The sequence below is a fragment of the Macrobrachium rosenbergii genome, chromosome 36 (genome assembly GCF_040412425.1).
Source record: "Macrobrachium rosenbergii isolate ZJJX-2024 chromosome 36, ASM4041242v1, whole genome shotgun sequence".
Lineage (NCBI taxonomy): Eukaryota > Metazoa > Arthropoda > Malacostraca > Decapoda > Palaemonidae > Macrobrachium > Macrobrachium rosenbergii.
Genome location: NC_089776.1, coordinates 18,248,106 through 18,266,405, shown reverse-complemented (window position 1 = coordinate 18,266,405; position 18,300 = coordinate 18,248,106). Strand labels below are relative to the sequence as shown.

At 36.7% G+C, this 18,300-nt stretch overlaps 1 protein-coding gene across 1 annotated transcript in view; it reads left to right on the top strand.

Annotated features, from left to right (window-relative positions):
• The window catches only part of LOC136824986 (ATP-binding cassette sub-family C member 10), a 173,146-nt gene that overhangs the window by 126,601 nt on the left and 28,245 nt on the right, over positions 1–18,300 (top strand). Inside the window, 3 exon segments of the mRNA XM_067080977.1 lie at positions 8,968–9,157; positions 9,950–10,116; positions 15,661–15,845. Of these exon segments, the coding sequence (XP_066937078.1) occupies positions 8,968–9,157; positions 9,950–10,116; positions 15,661–15,845 (542 nt within the window).

The window sequence follows — 18,300 nt, the reverse complement described above, 5'->3', positions numbered from 1 at the left end:
GAAGTGTACGTAGCGTGATCTTAGCGATCTAACTTCAGAAAAAAAGACGTAAAAAGGTTCGACCCTGATCTCACTGCACTTCCCCCTGATCTCTCTCTCTCTCTCTCTCTCTCTCTCTCTCTCTCTCTCTCTCTCTCTCTCTCTCTCTCTCTGACTCTCCTGACCTCACATTCTCACCAAAGCAATTAAATGGACTATTTAAAGAAACACAATCTTTCCTACAAAAATAGGTTTATTATTCAAATAACCCAACAAGAAATGAATAAAACAAAACAAAGATTAAAATGCATAATAAATGAATTATCGAGTCAGATAACTAAACTCTAAATTGCGAAGCACTTTGACTAAAGAAGTCTCACTATGGCTAATAGCCTGAAATACACAAAATCACATACTCCCAAATCAACAACTAAATGTCATGTCAAAAACAAAAAAGTCTACCACATAAAGAGACTGACATTGCAAATGACTTGCATTTGTCCTCTTTATCAAACCACCCAGCTATTTCCACAAGTCCACAGACATCTGTCGAAAGAATTAAATATGATAGAAAACTCCCAAAAAATACATGAAATACAAAACACAATAATTGAAAGTGTAAAATGCATAGCCAAGATATGGCAAACGTAACATAACCAAAATAATAACATAAAAGAGGTATGAATATTCATATTAAATTTCCCACACCAGTTCATAAGTTCATAATGATTAGAAAGTCATGGTAAAAATCACAAGTTCAATTTTTCTCCCATAAAAACAGAGATTTGAGACTCTACCTTATCTGCCGATTTTCAAAACCTGGAACCACTCCAAAGTTATGACTGATAACTGCAGTTCTATCACGTTAATGAACGATCAAACTCACTTTTAGGGCAGATTTTGCATAATCTAGATCAAAGTAATGAACGTACTCATGAATATACATAGCGCTCGGAGATCACCTGATCTCCAATACAAAGAGCTGAAGGAATCAAAATATGCACCGTTTCAGCAATCTTGCATCAAATCTCTCGACCTAGTCTGCTTCCTCACTCCTAACCTTCCACGATAACATCTTGCATTGAAGCTATGAAATGCATATATGTGTCCTTTTTTTAAATACATGCAAACAGAGGGCTTCATGTTAGAGAAGTTGCCTCTCATTATATTGCTATATATCTTGAAAAGCCACGTATACATTACAGTGCATACACTTGGGATGTTCATGGTTCTTCCAACTCTCCCACTATACATGTGCACAGTAGCATAAATGAATGTTCATCTGTAGCCTTTTCTGGTTTGGCTTTGGCCAATCATATGACAGTCTTTGGGAATGTAGACCACAATTTCAATCAGTTACGAGTCAGCCTCAGCTTGTGATTCAGCATTTGATACAACTGGGTCTGATCGTTCATTTCCACAGTCTTGAAAGCTCACACATGGGCAGATTGGTGTGGAAGCTTCCCTTTCAGGGGAGGATCCATCTCATGCTTTGGAATATCTGTTAGGACCTAAGGGGCCTTCTCCCCCAGAACACCTTCAGGCAGAGTTGAAATGGATTTTCAAGAGATTGTTGGGCTCATTTGTGAGCTTAATAATCTAGGGGAAGCATCCACTGGCCCTTCGTTAAACCCATGTCATTGATAGAATATACCCTAGGGTTCATTCCCAAGGCAAGGCAGTTGTTCCAACTGCTGTGGTTACTGCTTGATCTTTGTGTCTTGGATCATTTTAACAGTCTGATCAGTGAATCAGAAAGTTACTTGCTGTCTGGCAGATTGACCCAGCTACTGTTCCAACTGTCAGTTTGCCATAGGACATTCTACTTGACAGAGGATGCACAGACTACTCCTTTTCAAAAAGGAAAGTTATTCTTTCTCGGTTATGGTAGCAGGAGCCATGGAGTCAGTCGCCGTGGCCTCCTTCCAGATAGCATCAGGGTTTGAACTTTGGTGAAATCTGCTTGTTGACAGTGATCACTAGGTTCTCATCTGCAGATGAGAAGGCCAAGTTCCAGAGGTTGTTGGTGATGAGAGGGAAGACAGAGTTTCCTCTCAGACCAAAGTGCACTTAACCTGTTGGCAAACTTTGTACACAGAAGATATGCTTGTATTTCTGTATGTTGACAAGTTTTGGCTGGGAATGTTATAGTCTCATTTAGTGGAATTGATTGGTCTTGGGTTCCTTATTAACCCTTAAACGCCTATTGGACGTATCATACGTCGACTAAAATTGTCTGTTGGGTGCCGAGTGGACGTACCATACGTCAACTATAAAAAATTTCAACCTTCGGTCAACTTTGACTCGACCGAAATGGTCGAAAAACGCAATTGTAAGCTAAAACTCTTACATTCTAGTAATATTTAATCATGTACCTTCATTTTGCAACAAATTGGAAGTCTCTAGCACAATATTTCGATTTATGGTGAATTTTTTAAAAAGCTTTTTTCTTACGCACGGCAGTAACTCAGCCGAAAATTTCATAAATTCTTTCGTCATTTTGTCGTAATTTTTGCACTGTTCTATATTAACCGTTACATAAAGTTTTATATATGAAAATGAGTGCAATTTCATGTACAATACAGCAAAATACAACCAATAGTTGTAGCTTTATCAGTTTGGAAATATTTTCATATAAACCACAATAACTGCCAAAATTTCAACCTTCGGTCAACTTTGACTCGACCGAAATGGTCAAAAACGCAATTTTAAGCTAAAACTCTTATGATCTAGTAATATTCAATCATTTACCTTCATTTTGCAACCAATTGGAAGTCTCTAGCACAATATTTCGATTTATGGTGAATTTTTGAAAAAACTTTTTCCTTACATCCGCGCCAGAAATTCTTTAAATCACGTTGTCGTAATGTTTGCACTGTTTTATATTAGTCGTTACATAAAGTTTTATATATGGAAATGTGCACAGTTTCATGTAGAATACAACAGAAAATAACTCATGGTTGTAGCTTTTATCAGTTTTGAAATATTTTCATATAAATCATGATAACTGCCAAAATTTCAAGCTCGGTCAACTTTAACTTGACCAAAATGGTCAAAAAACGCAATTATAAGCTAAAACTCTTACATTCTAGTAATATTCAATCATGTACCTTCATTTTTGCAACAAACTGGAAGTTTCTAGCACAATATTTCGATTTATGGTGAATTTCTGAAAAAAAATTTTTTCCTTACGTCTGCACGTGGTAACTCATTTAACATCTCAGAAATTCTTTCGCCATGTTGTCGTAATGTTTGCATCGTTTTACATTAGTCGTTACATAAACTTTTATATATGAAAATGTGCGCAATTTCATGTAGAATACAACAGAAAATGGCTCATGGTTGTAGCTTTTATCAGTTTTGAAATATTTTCACATAAATCACAATAACTGCCAAAATTTCAACCTTCGGTCAACTTTAACTTGACCGAAATGGTAAAAACGCAAATTGTAAGCTAAAACTCTTACATTCTAGTAATATTCAATCGTTTATCTTCATTTTGCAATAAATTGGAAGTCTCTAGCACAATATTTCGACTTATGGTGAATTTTTTAAAAAAACATTTTCCTTACATCTGCTCGGTAACTTTGCTGAACATCTCAGAAATTCTTTCGTCTCGTTGTCGTAATATTTGCACCGCTTTATATTAGTCATTACATAAAGTTTTATATATGAAAATGTGCGCAATTTCATGTACAATACAACAAAAATAACTCATGGTTGTAGCTTTTATCAGTTTTGAAATATTTCCATATAAATCACGATAAATAGAAAAATTCGACTTTCAGTCAATTTAACTTGACTGAAATGGTCGAAAATGCAATTGTAAGCTAAAACACTTACAGTCTAGTAATATTCAATCAATTAGCTTCATTTTTTTCAACAAACGGGAAGTCTCTAGCACAATATTTTGATTTATGGTGAATTTTTGAAAAAAACATTTTTTTACGTCCCATCGTTTAATTCATGCATCATTTTGTGATAATATTTTTTCTGTGTTGCTTTGATCGTTTTAAAATTTGTTATATACCAAAATCATTGCAATTTAGTGTACAATACAACTAAAAAAATTAACTCATTAGCTTTAACTGTTTTGCTTACAGCACGATTTGTATACAATTATATACAAGTGTTTTTTTTTTGCTGTCATATATTCCAATATTTATATATGATAATGATATTTTTTCATTTCTGATGGTTGCATACTAAACTTCAGGCAATGACAAAAAAATGAGCCAAAAATGAACTCTTAATCTTAAAAACTAAGCGTGCTGTGATTTTTTGAAAAAACGTTTTTCCGCTTCAGCGCTAACTCACCGAACGCCCGCATACGGGAGACGTTTTTTTGTAAATGGGGCTTCGGCGTTAAAGGGTTAAACTTTCTGAAGAGACATTTTGATAGCCATAACACTTCAACCCAATGTGCAGTTCCCTTTCAGGATACTGAAGGTTGCTGCAGCCAAGCCTTTTTGGGGTGACCACACCTTCTGTGTCTAATATCAGGGGGACTCAGACCTCCTCAAAACTGCAACAGGGAGTTCAGGTTTGTTCTTCCTTGCAATGGGCCAGAAGTATGCCAACCTTTTCAGCCTTCCATCTCCAGCTTCAGCTGAAGGAGAGAACAATGGGAAGCAAAAGAGAGCTGGATACTAAGGTAAACTGTTCATATCTCTAACTGCCACAAGTAACAATAATCTGTGTTGTTTGTGACAGCTGCAGACTACTGTTCAGGGAGTGCCAATCACCCCATCTGAGACTGATCCCATTTCTAGTTACCCTCTGGGATCTCCCCAAGCTCTGGCCCCATCAGCAGAGCAGAGGCGAAGATGATGGTGGTAAAGAATGTGCTAGAAGCCATTGCAACCTGTCTCAACCTTTTAGAGTGGTTTTCTTTGTAGGAGGCAACTGAGGGTTGGAGCCCAGTCATCACCCTCTCTCCAGTGAACAAGTTTTGTGCTACAGACTTGACTCAGTTGGAAACAACTGATTCTGGTGTTGAAGTCTATCTGAGATGGTGGCTTCATGCTTTTGGTAGACCTGAAAGATACATATTTTCAGATGCCCATCCATTAGTCATCCAGGAAGTAACCACCATTCTACCTGTGAATAAACTGTCAACTAATTCATAGCCCATGCTCCCATGGCAGCAGCTCCTCAGGTATTTGTTTGAGTTTTCACTTCAGTCTACGCACCAGGAGTATGTCTTCAGTATTATTTTGACAGCTGGCTGGTTCCAGCATCATGGAGATGCAGTTATTCCAGAACAGAGACTGCCTCCTGGTCTTTTGTCATGACCTGGGGTTATGATAACTGGGAGAGGAATCTTATGCTCAAGCAGCAGACATATATGGGTCATATTAATAGACATGGCAGTAGTGAGAGTTCTTAGTAAGACTCTAGCTTCAGCATCTTAATGGAGGTGACAGAGCAGTTCCTGTTGTGACAGAAACAACCAGCCTGGTTTTGGCAGGTCATCCTCTGTCAGTTGTAATCCTTGGTACTTGTGGCACTTCTGCCAACACTTATTTCTGTGAGGCTGAAGCAGCATTGGTTGGCCTCAAGCAGCAGTTTCTCCACCTAGTATCCTTAAGACATTATTGAGGGAGGAAGTTGCTTGGTGGCTGGTCAATGGGAATATCCTAGTGGGGCATACCTCTGAATTCTCCACCTCTGGAGATGCCTCTGTTCTCAGACACGTCAAGATAGGGTGAGATCTCCCTGCTGTAGGTGTTGCACAGAGAATGACCTTCAGCTACACATCAACATCTTAGGAATCCTTGCACCGCAGATAACTGCAGCATTCCAAGTTCCTGTGATGGTTACTCTGTAGTGCCAATGAGTGACAGAAGGTTGTCAGTGCAGATACATGAATTGGTTTGCCATGTTGTTGAGCTGTTGGTCACAGACATTCTGTCTAGGAGCATTTTGGTAAATTAGCTCAACTGTCAGGAGCACTTAGTCAGGACAGATTGGTCCCAAAGGAAAAGACTTTTTAAGCTTTTGGGAACTCAAGTGATCAACCTGTTTGCCACACTGTTATACAGGAAGCTCCCTGAGTTTTGCTCTTCTGCTCTGGACCTTGGGCTGCCATGGAAAGTGCCTTGCAGCACCCTTGACTTGGTCCATCTGGTTATCAGGCTGATACAGCGAGTGGTTAACTGAGTATATGTCATTCTGGGTCTCAGATAACCCTGGTAGCTCCTCCTTGACTCCATACCAAGTGGTATCCTGATCTGCTAGCTCTTCTGGTCAAGATGCCAAGAGATTCCCCTTTGGCCCACTCTTCTCTGTTAGCCACACATTTTGAGGTAGTTGCAACTACCATGTTCCAGCTAGTGGACCATCTTTGATTGGTGTCATAGACATGGTCTCTCTCCAGTTAAAGTTGCTTTTCAGCAGATCACAAACTTACTCATCCATCTTCATTGAGACAAGCTTCTCTCATTATCTACTGTGAAGCCTATTGCTTTGCTTTGAGCCAGACTGTCCAACATAAGGACATGGAGCTTTCTTCCTTGATAGAATTGTCCATCTGGATGTTAAAATTGTTTATTTATCCCCAACACAACTTCACTCATTCAACTGCTGGATCAAGAAACATTACACTTGCCATATGTATAGGCAAGTGAAAAACTACAGCTTGACTTAGGGGAAGAGGACTTTGAAGAGCTGTTTGAGTCTCATTCAGAGGAGTAAATTGTACTATTATCATCACAATATATTTAGGTTTTGTATATTATTTGTATTAATAAAGTACTGTACTCTATAAGTTGTACTACAGTAAAACCCCTGTACTCACGTTTTCACGATTTGCGGACTCACGTATTCGCGGATTTCTCTGTGGAACGTATCTACCCATTATTCGCAGAAAATTCGCCCATTCACGGTATTTTTCACCTGAGAAATATTCATTAATTAATGTATTTTCATATTTTCATGACTAAATGCACTTTTGTGTTAAAACTATTAAAATACTCGGGTATAAGCATTTTTAGGGGGTTTTTTTGTTTGAACTATCAAAATAGGCGGTTCTAAGTGTTTTTAGAGGGGTTTTAAGTATTCACGGATTTTAGCTGTTCTCAAGGGGGTGCGGTACACATCCCCCACAAACACACGGTTTACTGTATTATCATCACAATTTATTTGGGTTTTATGTATCATTCCTATTAATAAAGTACTCTATAAAATATAGCACTAGCATCCTAAAACCCTTTAATATAATTGCAAAGTCATCGTACAACATTACCCTTAAAACTATATGGCTTACAGCTACAGTATGTGTGAAAACTACATAATCAGGTTACCCCCTATATTCAGGCAGAGCAATTTTCTCTCATACAGTATTGAAGCTGCCCCGTTTTCTTTTTGCAGATAGGGGAAACATTGGGAATTCACACGTAGAGTTAAATAATGCATTTAATATTTAATTATGCATTGAAAAAAAGATATCAAGTTATAAATGCAATCAACAGTGATAAAATATTCTCTTGTGTATGTACATGTTATGATGATTTACCAATTTTCAAATATTAATATTAAGGTAAACACTGCAAAATATCAATAAAATGTTATTTCAGCTCATACAGAATCCATTTATACTGTATTATTATATTGCTCTGTTATTAGATGTAATATTTATAAAAAAAAAGATTGTCCCAACATTTGTAATGTTTGCTTCTCAGAATCATCTGATTGAGCCTATTACCGAAAGAATTAGGCAAATAATTTTTTGGTTGTTCATAGAAACAAGTGTTGTCAATGGAATTATTATTTTTAATTTTGTACATAAGAGTTTATGATACAGTAATTCATATGTCATTGGGAGAGAGAGAGAGAGAGAGAGAGAGAGAGAGAGAGAGAGAGAGAGAGGGAGAGAACCAAGGTGTTTAAAATTGAAGTCTCAGCACAGTAGCTGGGGATGAGACTTGACAGGCACGCTTAAACCAGCTGGGGAGGAGAGTATAACTTTGTGTTGCCTACGAATGAAATGCAGATTTTAAATATTTTTACTGTGATTAGAGATGAAAGATCAGCACTGATAAATATTTTCTTGTGTGCTGTTATATTATGTGTGATGATCATAGAGTCAACTAAACTTGTAGTGAAGTATGGTATAGTAAATCAGAGAAAGAAAATAAATATGACGACACGTTCCTACTACATATGCTTACATCAGTATAAACAATTACAAATGCTGGGACGATCTTTTTTTTTTTATATATATTACGATGGTAATAGATCAATGTACAGTAATAATACAGTATAAATGGATACTGTAAGTAAAATAACTTTTTATTGATATTTTGCTGTGTTTTTTCATTAACGAGAGAGATCAGCCGTTGAACTGAAGTGTTTACATTGGTAAGCTGTTTTTTGATTTTGCAGAATTTTAATGTAGTATTTTATAGATATTTTGCTGTGTTTACATTAATATTAATATTTGAAAATTTTTAAATCATTTTTATTATAAAAAATGTATTTAGTCATGAAAATAAACTGAAAATACAGTAATTAGTGAATATTGCTCTATGAAAAAATTTGTGAGTTAGGGAATTTTTCAAGGTATGTTTGGAGATAAGTTCCACAGAAAAACCTGTGATTAACTGAAGGCGCAATTGCTGATCTGCCATCTAGCAGGGACCCACTGTATAATACTGTACATACTGACTTTACATATATCAAATTGTACTTACGAACAAATCAAGATACGAACGACCGTTCGGAACATGACTAGTTTGTAAGTGGAGTAGCTTCTACAGTATCATATATCTTTGGGGCCATGGTCCCCAGTCTGGGTGTGTCAGATAATGTTGAGTTCTGGATAATGGAGATTCGAGTAATTGAAGGATTACTGTGTTATTTTATTATTAATATTATGTTATATATGGTAGTTTAACCAGACTGTATACAGTACAGTGTTTAGTATTAAGTCTGTATGACAAAGGAGTAATGTGAAAGTCATAAGTAGTTAATCTGGTTATTTTTCAGAACAAGAGTATTTATATCCTAGACGATGTGCTGTCAGCAGTTGATGGTCCTGTGGCTAGACATATAATGCGTCACTGTGTCCATGGATTCTTATCTGGAAAAACAGTAATCCTGATGTCCCATCATGTAAGTCTTCTGACAAGAGTTGATTGGATCATTAATATGCACAATGGTACAGTTGAATCACAAGGTGAGCAATTCTTAGAACTCTTAATAGTTTTGGGTTGTGTTGCTTTATGAAAAATATGTGGCATGCTTATTCTATGGAAGTATCTAAAATGTGATATGTCAGTTTTTTAGGGCTTCAAATTTGGAATTACTCCCTTAACATTTGTGGGTTTTCCTTGAGATTCTTTTACGCATTTTTTAATCAAGGGTATAAATAATCAATGGCTTATTTTATAGTATGAAAGAAAGAATGATATTAGGTTTCCCAAGCATTCAGCTGTACACAAAATTATAGGCAATGATTTGAATTTAGTTAGCATGAAGTTCATTTCAAATAATTATTTTTAAGGGGAGACATTAGAACTAGGTTAGTGCTGGAATGCTCTGATCTTTTGCGCAGACTGTGCTTTATTTGCATAGTTCTTGAAGAGTTATTTTCTTGTTGTGCTTTATTATGGAATTTTTTCATTTTGTATCATTCCATAAAAAGTTAGTACAATAACTGGAACTTTCATGGCATTGTATACATAAGCTATCTTCACAGTATACTGTTCATTATTTTTGATCTGCACTATAATGTGGTGACCTTATTCTTACATGGCAATATGTAGCTTTGTGCCTTTTGTTATTCTCCACTTCTCATCTATATTTTAAAAATTTATTAAATAGATAACAGTCCATGGCTCTTATTAAGTCATTTGACTGTAAATTGATAGGTTTTAGAATAACACAGTTGGTGATGTAGTAAAGGTAGTAATGTCCATCAGAAGTACTATACATACAAGTAACTTCACCATGTCACTATTTTAAACAGGACCTCCAGCAGTCATTTTGTCTAACTTACTCACTCCCGATGAGCTGTCTGATGACTGGTGGAATGAAGCAGATGTAGATTCTGTGGGAGCAGTTTCCCGACGACCATCTTTGGACATATTCACAACTACGGATTTTACGCCTGCTAAACCAACAGAGCGAAGGAAGGTTGGAAATTATTTCTTGACTTTGAAAGGATTGATTATTTAAAATACTTATTTTTGTCATTTTAGTCTCATCTTTTATTCTTTTTCATACTGAAGAACATGTAAGATGTTATACATTTTGGATTATCATTTGTGTGTAGCATGGTGGTGGTGCAAGCTTTACCTGCTTATATACTGTGAGCAGGAGTTCTACTTCTTTTTCATTTTATGCCCCTAAAGTATCATTTCTATGATATTTAAGGCTGTATGTAGGGAAGGGGCAGGCTGTTCAGTTGATAAGTAATTGTTGAAATCAAAATTTGTGAACTAAAATAGACAAATAAGGAATTGGAAAGGACACACATTTCGTGGTGGCATTGATTCCTCAGGACACAATTCATGGTAGCATTTAAAGATAGTTCATTGACATGTTTGGTTGTGGTATTGTTTTTTGGTCATGCACGTCTTAGCATTTTACAGCAGAGTGTAGCTGTTTGGAAGAGCAAGGACCACTTATGAAGGCGGGGAAGGGAAAGAGTTTAAAAGACAGTGGAATTGGATTTAGAAAAACCTGGATCAAGTTTGAGAACAGGCAGACCTATGTTACTGAAACCTGGCAAGGTTAACAGTGATCATTTGAAAATCTTGGTCCATCTGTCTCTTCCTTCCATGTGAGGAGTATGGTGGTTACTTTAATACGGAAGAGTTGGAATATGCTCTCTTGAACAGTAATGAATCTGCTCCTGGAGTTGACAATATTTTTTTTTAGATGAGCATACCTTTTACAGTTTTACAGTAGAATCATTTATGGATTCAAAATTTATTTCCTGATGAATGGCAAAATGCTATAATAATTCGTTTCCCCAAACCTGGAAAGGATCCAAGTCATGTAAATAATTACAGACCATTTCTGTAACAAGTTGCTTATGTAAATTACTAGAGAAAATGGTAAAAGCTGGACTAGCATGGCACATTCAAGAAAATTAAATTTTGACTCCCACTCAATTCGGGTCACAATGTAACAGATCTACATTGGATTCTCTATCTAACTTAGAAGACCACATATGCAAAAGATTTGAATGAAAACAAATTACTGTACTGTAGCTGTCTTTTTTGACATTTAAAAGGCATATGATACTACATGGAGGTATGCATCCGTGGAAATTTACCTAGGTTTATCCAAAACTTTCTGACAGATTGCCCTTTTCAGGTGAGAATTGATGATGTATTGTCAAGTACATTTCCACTTGAAAATGGTGTTCCACAAGGAGGCGTCCATAGTGGCACACTGTGTACTTTAGCAATAAATGATATCAGTAATAATCTACTTATTGGAGTAAAAGTAACCTGTATATGGATGATTTTGCCATATTTTATTCAGCATCTCGAATAAAACATAGAATGAATCATTAATAAAAGCATAGTAAGAATAGATGAGTGGGCCTCATCTGTAGCCTTTAGGTTTTCCATAGATAAAACTCAGACAATCATGGAGTATAAAAAAAGTGGAGAAAAATAAAGAAATAGGTTTAAAAATCAGAAACCATAGTACAGTATACCAATTGGCCAGACAGCATTTTTGGGATTAGTGTTTGATACTCACTTGAATTGGAAAGCCCACATAACAAACATGAAGTAAAGATGTAAAAGAGCAGTAAATCCAAGGGTGTCTTTGGGGTGAGGGGGGCGTGTGTGCCACGTACCCCCTTCAAGACACTGATGGCCCCCCCAAGACTTAGTTTGGCCCCCTAGCCTTTGAAATAATAATAACAAAAATATGGGTGGGTGTAGCACACCTGTTTGCAGCTTTATTAACTCAATACAGCTCTTAAATTGCTTCAAAATGCTCCAAAATGTGCACAAGTCATTTGCCACCCCACCCATACCATAAGTTCTAAACCTTTGTCCCCCCAGAGAAAAATCTGAAATGACGCCACTGATTAAATCTAATTAAAAACTATCGAATACTACTAGGGGAAAAAAACTGTCGAACACTACTACCCTTACTGTACTGTATGAAGCAACAGTGCTGTCTATCATTTATCATGGAAGCGAAGTATATGGCTCAGCATCAGATGCAACGCTGAAAACGTTAGACCCAGTTCACAACAAAGGCCTTAGAATATGTTCAGGAGCCTTTAGATCATCACCAAAGTCATCTTTACAGGTTGAATGTGGTGAACTACCTTTCTCTCTCCATAGAGAGTATGTAACAATGAAGAGTGCCCTGAGAATTCAGACAAGTGATGTACCAATCAAAAAATTATTTGAACTTAGACTAAATATACAGTTACTTTCAGTAGTAAAATTATCTCCTCCTTGGACTATGAATAAAATGAGAATTCACTCCATAAGTTGTATAATACAGTAATGGGAAAAATATTGAAATATGTTGGATCCCGGCCCATGTAGGTATTAAAAGAAACAAAGAGGTTGATAAAGCAGCTAAAGAAGCAGTCTACTTGACAACAGCAAATGTAAACATCCCTATTAGTGACTATATAAGATATATAAAAACAATCATTGTAAATGAATGGCAAAATATATGGAATGAGGAATCTATAAATGCTAAATTGAAACAGATAAAATCCTGTGTTGGAAAATGGGGTTCATCATATCAGAGAGAGACACACAAGTAGTTCTGACACGTCTTTTGCCTATAAATATGGGGGTGAAGATAGACTTAGTTTTCAGGCTTTTCCCTCAGAGAAATGATTATGCAATTTCTTCTCACTTCCATGCAATTTCTTCTCACTTCCAAGAGGATTTCAGCCCTAATAGGAGCTTCCAGCAAAGCATAAGCCTTTGCTTTCTAAGTCATATGGCATTTTTTGGGAATTTTTCAGCTTGGCCAGCGTCAGGATGAGGCCTTATCTTTTTACCTGGACATGTGTGGTAGTTTGTACCAGACTTGACTATGGTTACAGTGTAGACAAGTCTTCAAGAGGTGCTAGAATGGTGGGCAGACCATTCAAAGCTTCAGTTAGGTTTCTCGTTGGGAATAAGAATCCAAACCACAAGTTCTTGTTAGATCCTGCAGTGATGGAGGGCCTTTATGGGGTATATACGAGTACTTAAATTTGCAAACAAAAACAAAATATAGTTGTGAGTTAGATGCAAGAGATTAATGTATTTCCCAGTGTCAGAGACACTCCAACCTCTAAGATGCCCCACTTTCTTTCTGCATTTAAATCTTCAGCTGAAAACCCCTTATGGGCAGAGTTAACACACTATAAGCCCAAGAAGGCCCCAAAAGGAAATCAGCCTACAAAGAGAGACTAGTTATAGGAAAAGGTGATAAATAATTAACACTGAGGGAATACAAAATAAAACCCATACACCTGATATCAGGAGATGTCATGCAAAAGCAGGAATGAATTTGCTCTTCTGAAACACTTGGAGATCAGAAGACTCCACAACTGCAAAAGGACATATTGTACTGTACTACTCTACATTTTAGTTATAGCCAAAATGAAACTCTTAGCAAACTGAGACATAGTACCTGATACAGGCAGTCCTCGCGTATTGGCAGTGTCGGTTAATGGCGCTCCCATTTTACGGCGCTTGGCTAATGACGTTGTTAACCAGATTTTCGGCATCAGTAAATGGTTTATCTGCGTTGTTAAACGGTCTAGTGGCATTGTTAAACAGTTTATCGGCATCAGTAAGTGGTTTATCAACACCGGTAAGTGGTTAATGGCACTGATAAGCAGTTTATTGGTGCTTACAACATCGTGAACGCCATTTATTTCCATAATTGTCAGCGATTTTCAGTTAGCAGCGCTCAGCCAGGAACGGAATTCCCACCTTTACTAGGAAATGGCTTACTCTTTGCACATGTACCCTACTTAATGTTGTAAGCAAAATCAGCTAGGTCAGTTTGTCGTTGTAGAAAATTTTCTGAACTAACTTCATGTGTATGCCATAAGTCAACATTAAGAGTTGCCGCAATAAACTTAATGGATGATAAAGCTGTAGCCAATGGATGGCAAAGCTCTAGCCAAGATTTTTGAGATGAGAGTTAGCACCTGAAGACTGAACTGGAGAACAGTACTCCAAACAAGGAAGAAGGAAAGAGTTCTAACACTTAGATATAATAATAGCTTCATCATGAAACATTCCCAAACATTTCTGCATGATACCAACATTGAATAAAATGTTTTATTAGATTTTCAATTTGGAGGTACCAAAATGCAGTGCAGTATGGCAGCTACTTCTCCATTATAAACTCAGGATGTGTATGCATAAAAGTTCTGTAGGTGTACACACGTATACACACACCCATGCATCGCGTTGAGGTAAACTGTGGTGTGCGCTTCATGTGTGTTTGCTTGAGTCTCTCTTCCTCCCTCTGGGTTATTCTTTATAAAGAGATTTTCAAGTCTGGTCTACATAAATACTGTATACAGGCAGTCCTCGGTTATCGGCGGGGGTTCTGTTCTGGGGGGTGTGATGATACCCAAAAATCGGCGATTTCTGGCGCTTTTCAGCGTTTTTCGGGCTTATCGCCGCCAATTTTCGGTTATCGGCACCTCTGTTAGCTATGTATTGGCGCCAATACCCAATTATCGGCACCAATAAGCGGAAATCAGCGATTTTTGGCACGGAAAATTGCCGATTTTCGTCGCTAGACAAGTGCCATAAAACCAGATTGTCATTAACCGAGCCCGCTGTTAACCGCGGACTGCCTTTACTGCATAGTTTGGTATTTATTTTTGTAATGAATCTTAGCTGGTTATGCACAGTTCTGTACTGTGATATAAGCTTTACCCTACTTTATTGTTTTCCTTTTTATGCATGTTGATTTTCATGCAATGTATTTCAGTTTTTGTGTACAGCAATGTAAATTGTATTCTGTGCTGTTTATAAGCATATACAGTACTTTGTACTTGGTGGAATGGGGTTTATGATGAAATAGGTATGAGTTGATTCAGAACAAAGTTGATTTTTTCATATAAGCATATTACTTACAAAATACAAGGTTCTGCTTATCAGCACTGCTGATATCTTATAGTACCTGGCTCAAACAGTACAAGTGACTCATACTTACCCGAGACCCTGGGATCTGCCCATGCCTGCACTATATAACTGTGTTACTGCCATTTTCTTTCATTGTCTTGGAGGATGGACACATGTAGAATTCCATGACGAATAAAAATGATTAATTATAAAAATTGTATTTTCAAAGATGTATATTTCATCATATAAGAATTTGACTTCAGAAGTAGGTCCCCCACAACTGATAATGGGGACTATTGTCAAAATTTAGGTTTTTGAAATATCAAAATTATTTTTAAGCTATTGTAAGATAACAGGTTTTCAACTTTGATTAATTTGTAAAATGATTTTCTTTATTCAGTCATTGACTTTAAATTTGACAGGTTTATTTGCGCCACATCTTTCATAATGAAATGATTTTTAACTCATGTCAAAATTAATAGCTACCTATGAATCTTTTATTTTACTCAGTTCAGTTGTAATACATTTGCCTATAGACAAAGTTTTTTTTTTATGCCAACATAGAAAGAGAATTGCTGCAAAGTTTTAACTTCATTGTTTCTTCTAGGGAAGTCGAGAAGAAGAGCGAGATTTTGGCGAGCTTAGTGGTGCAGTCTACTTAACATACTTTACTGCAGTTGGGGCATTTTTAACAGCTGCTATTGCGTTGTCTCTAGTTCTTATGCAAGCTTCCCGAAATCTCACAGACTTATGGCTTTCTTATTGGGTGTCACAAGTTACCAGAGTAAATAGGTTAGTGTTATGCATTAATTCAAAACACTATTTAGTAAATACAGTGATCCCTCGTCTATCGCGGATAATGGGGGCCAGAACCCCCCGCGATAAGTGAAATTCCGCGAAGTAGCATTGGCCCCTCCCTAGGGAGGCATATACTGTATATACATGGTATATATTTAAAGGCTTTACTGTATAGCCTTTCCCACACTGTTATAAACACTTCCTATGCACTTAAACACTGTATTACTATTTTGATCTCCTATCACAGTAATATGCATAAAAAAAAGATCGTCCCATATTTGTAATGTTTACGTTCTGAGAATCAGCTGACTGAAGCTGCTCACTACTAACGAAAGAATTAGGAAAATAATTTTTTAGTTGCCAAAAGAAACAAATTTATCAATGAAATTATTTTTAATTCTGTACATAAAAGATTATGATACAGTAATTCATATTTCATTGAGAGAGAGAGAGAGAGAGAGAGAGAGAGAGAGAGAGAGAGAGAGAGAGAGAGAGAGAGAAATGGTGTGTACTGTACAGCACAGTAGCTTGGGACGAGACTAAGTCTTGACTAAGTCTTGACAAGCTGGTGATGAGAGAGTATACAGTATCCTTGAGTTGCTTATGTATGAAATTTGGATTTTAATTATTTTTACAGTGATTTAAGATGAAACATCAACAGTGATAAGATATTCTCTTATGTACCACTCCACGTGCCTTGTCCAGTGCCTGTATTACTATTTTGATCTATCACAGTAATATGCATAAAAAAAAGATCGTCCCATATTTGTAATGTTTACATTTTGAGAATCAGCTGACTGAAGCTGCTCACTACTAACGAAAGAATTAGGAAAATAATTTTTAGTTGCTAAAAGAAACAAATTTGTCAATGAAATTATTTTTAATTCTGTACATAAAAGTTTATGATACAGTAATTCATATTTCATTGAGAGAGAGAGAGAGAGAGAGAGAGAGAGAGAGATGGTGTGTACTGTACAGCACAGTAGCTTGGGACGAGACTGTATACAGTATCCTTGAGTTGCTTACGTATGAAATTCGGATTTTAATTATTTTTACAGTGATTTAAGATGAAACATCAACAGTCATAAGATATTCTCTTATGTACCACTCACATGCCTTGTCCGAGTGCCTGTGGGTATATACTGGCTTCCAGTCCTTGCGTCGGTCTCGCAAACCGTTCTTCTCACGTAACATGATGAAACATCGCTGTTTTCCCGCAATATGGCTGCCGATATGGTGGTACTTTTAATTTTAATTTTTCGATGAATATTTCTGAAAAATCCGCGATGCAGTGAAGCATCTTTTGTTTAACTTCATTTTGTACTGAATTATATGTCATAATGCAATGAACCAACAGTACTAGCAGATATTAATAATTATTAATGGAATTAATGAAATATTTGGGTCTTCATATATCGCTACTATTTTTGAAATTTCCGGAAAATCCGCTATATATTTTCTCTTATAATATACATACGTAATGGAAAAAATCCGCGAAGTCGTGAATCCGCGATAGTTGAACCGCGAAGTAGCGAGGGTTCACTGTACATGAGTTTTTATCATCTAATACTACTAATTAAGTGTTGTTTGTTTTCAGTGGTACTGTATTTGCTTTTCATAGTCTTGCCTGAAGCATTATTATCCTTTGCAGTTTACTTTCATCTCATGGCTGTGATGCTTTTCTTCTATTACTTGCAATGTTTCATCTGATCTCTTCTCACTTGGATGCACTACTACTGGTTCATCCTTTTTCTTATCCTATTTTTTGCGTTTATGCTGATACTGAGTCATATCAACATCCTTATGCAATTGGGACTTCAGAATTAACCTCCAGTTAGCTTTCCAGATTCTGGTGTTCACATAGTATTTATTAGTTTTATATAAGTGACTTACCAAGCAATTACATAGCTACTTGCTATTCTACATGGCAGTCTAACGAAATTCAAGTTTTCGCGATCTGCCCACTTTCAGGACAGACAGGTACAATTCAGCAGAGAGGATCAATTCGTTTTCTGCTGACTCCCGATTAACATTGGTAGTCTTATGCAGTCACTGCTTCATCTTTTTTGGACTTTGTCCTGTATTTTTGGTGAAGTATTCCATGTCATTTTTTTGTGGTGGGTTTTTCTATCTTAGTAATATCGTTAGTTAACTTTATTTCTAAAGATAGTCAAGTATGTCTGACTCCAGCTCTTCAAGCATTCATTATTATATTGAGGGATGTAAAACTAGACTTACTAAGGTGACTTACGATTCGCACACTAAGTGTGTCAGGTGTATGGGGCAGGAATGTTGTAGAGAGCTTACATGTTTGGAATGTCAGGATTGGGAAGATAGTAAATTGAAGACGTTGAAGTCCCATCTGGACAAATTAGACTGAGATAGGAAAAGGAAGGTGGCCCTTAGAGCTGAAAGCAAAGCTAGTCAGGAGATTCCTTCTTTACCTAAT